Raw genomic sequence first — 2,056 nt, forward strand, 5'->3', positions numbered from 1 at the left:
CTTTGCAGCGTTGATTGGCTGGCGTCTGCCAACCTCAAACTCGCTTCCAGTGCTGGCCGCGCAAGCCAAAAACGGCTAGTGGGTTCTCCAGTTTTGGAGCTTACTTGTAGCTGTGCGGAGTTGGTACTAGCGCACAGTGTCAGCAACAGTGCAAGGGTGGACCTGGCCCGTGCGGAGAAAGTTTGAACCTGACAATCCTGGACACTATTTTCGGTCCCCACTGTACTTTCGAAGTTCTATCTATTATCCCTGTAACCAGCAACCCTCCTAAGGCTTGTTCAGGATCGCAGTCTGTCTGCGCCAAAAATAATTTTTGGTCAGGTTCTTCGGACTTTTCTTGGTACGCGAAGGGTAAAACCGGTTTTGTAAGCAACCGTGTGTAACAAATAGCATGTCGTCGCCCCCCTACCACCTTAGGTGCCGATGTAGCCAGAGACAACTCCTTGCGCTCTCTTATAGAATGTGAGACTAGCCTATAGGTTCGGCGGTAGATCAGGATTTATCATTTGAGGTTGACTTTCCTCCCTTCGATTGCGCTCTTCGCCTCTTAGCCAAAGTCACAACACACGTCGACGTCGCTCAAGGCACTGATCCTAGGCAAGGGGGTTTATCTAGTCGTGTTAGAGTGCGATCGTATGTCTAGCACCATGAGACTCGCTGACTTGCAGTCCCCCCCCAGAGTCGGCGATACCGACAACAACATCAGTGGCGCCGATGCCATCCTCAGGGCGGATCCAGTCTATTGGGTTCCGCGACTCAAGCCCTTAATCCGCGCAGACAGAGAAGGAGAATCCATCGTCGCGATTTGGAACGGAACGGGAGCCGACAAAGAAGTCATTTGTGCTAGGATAAGTGCTGCTATAGGAATCAGGCAAGACGAAATATCCGTCTACAGCCTTGGACGCGGGGTGGCGGACCTCATAATGGTCGTTACGAATGGCTCGCCCAACTATAAGCTCGCAAATATCAACGGCATAGACAGTGGTAATTCGTCTGACGGCACCTTGGAGAGACAAAACGAGGCATGCCAATCAAACTTTGCCAGCAATACAATGCCTCTCGGCACCGCCGCTACAGACGGCGCCATCGGTATATCGAGTCTTGCAAATACAGCTGCATTGGGGCGCCGGCCGTCGCGTCCTAAACTGGAAATCCCGTCGAGCTATCCCAGAGATCCACATTCGTGTTCGTGGTATTCCCACGACGCCTCGCAGCCTGACCATCTGAACAGAGGATCAGTCATGACACCAATCACGCCGTTTGAGGAGGATGGATGGGTTCCTACTCCAATAGGCCCAAAAGCACCGCGAGCGCCGCAATGGATATGGAAGCACGAGGCGACGCTGTTTACCATAATGGAGGACCCCAGCATGTGATTGGGATCTACCTCCTGGACAAAATGGTATGCCACCTCTTGAGCTGTTTAACCATGCGCCAAGCTGAGGATATTAGAACATACCAACCTACGGCGGATCAATTCGGATGGACAGACAAAGCTTACGAAGGTCACAGCTGTCTGGACGTTTACGCATGATATAGTAGATAGTTCGTCTATGAGATTCCAGCTCTCTATACAACTAAATATTCGCCACTGTTGCTAAGACTACCGCCATTGTAAAGTAAGATTGAGGAATATTCTTTGCGACATTAAGTAGAGCTAAGGTAGCCGAGGGGGTGGCGTTGTAGGCCGACGTGTTGCTGGGCCATAACGAAGTCATGTACGGCCATAAAGAGGCCGTTAACGTGGTAGACCATACCGCTTATAGGCGCGAGCTGCTGATGTAGACACCTGGCATCTCTCCTGTACGCGTCTCCAAGGAGGCAAAGATAACCCGGCTGTCTGTGGACACCGGTTCTACCGTTCCGGCCCTCCCAGGATCATATTTCTACGTCAACATACCGGGACAGTGCAGCGGCGTACAGTCGCTAGCGAAATCGGCTTCCGTTTTCCTCTTTCACGTCATTTCATCGCACGGGCCTTTTATGCATCTAACCGCCCACACCGTGCGATATCGCACGTGCCTAAGTATAGCACGCACATGTGGATTACGTGGAT

General features: G+C 51.8%; 1 protein-coding gene across 1 annotated transcript; it reads left to right on the forward strand.

Annotated features, from left to right (window-relative positions):
• Positions 1-647: 647 nt before the first annotated feature.
• Positions 648-1,376, forward strand: C8A04DRAFT_16212 (uncharacterized protein; the record flags this gene model as incomplete). The annotated part of the gene is made up of 1 exon (XM_062778769.1): positions 648-1,376. The coding sequence occupies one exon, from the start codon at positions 648-650 to the stop codon at positions 1,374-1,376; it is 729 nt and encodes a 242-aa protein (XP_062632416.1).
• Positions 1,377-2,056: the final 680 nt, after the last annotated feature.

This window comes from Dichotomopilus funicola (genome assembly GCF_033296635.1).
Source record: "Dichotomopilus funicola strain CBS 141.50 unplaced genomic scaffold C8A04scaffold_181, whole genome shotgun sequence".
In the NCBI taxonomy this organism is placed as follows: domain Eukaryota; kingdom Fungi; phylum Ascomycota; class Sordariomycetes; order Sordariales; family Chaetomiaceae; genus Dichotomopilus; species Dichotomopilus funicola.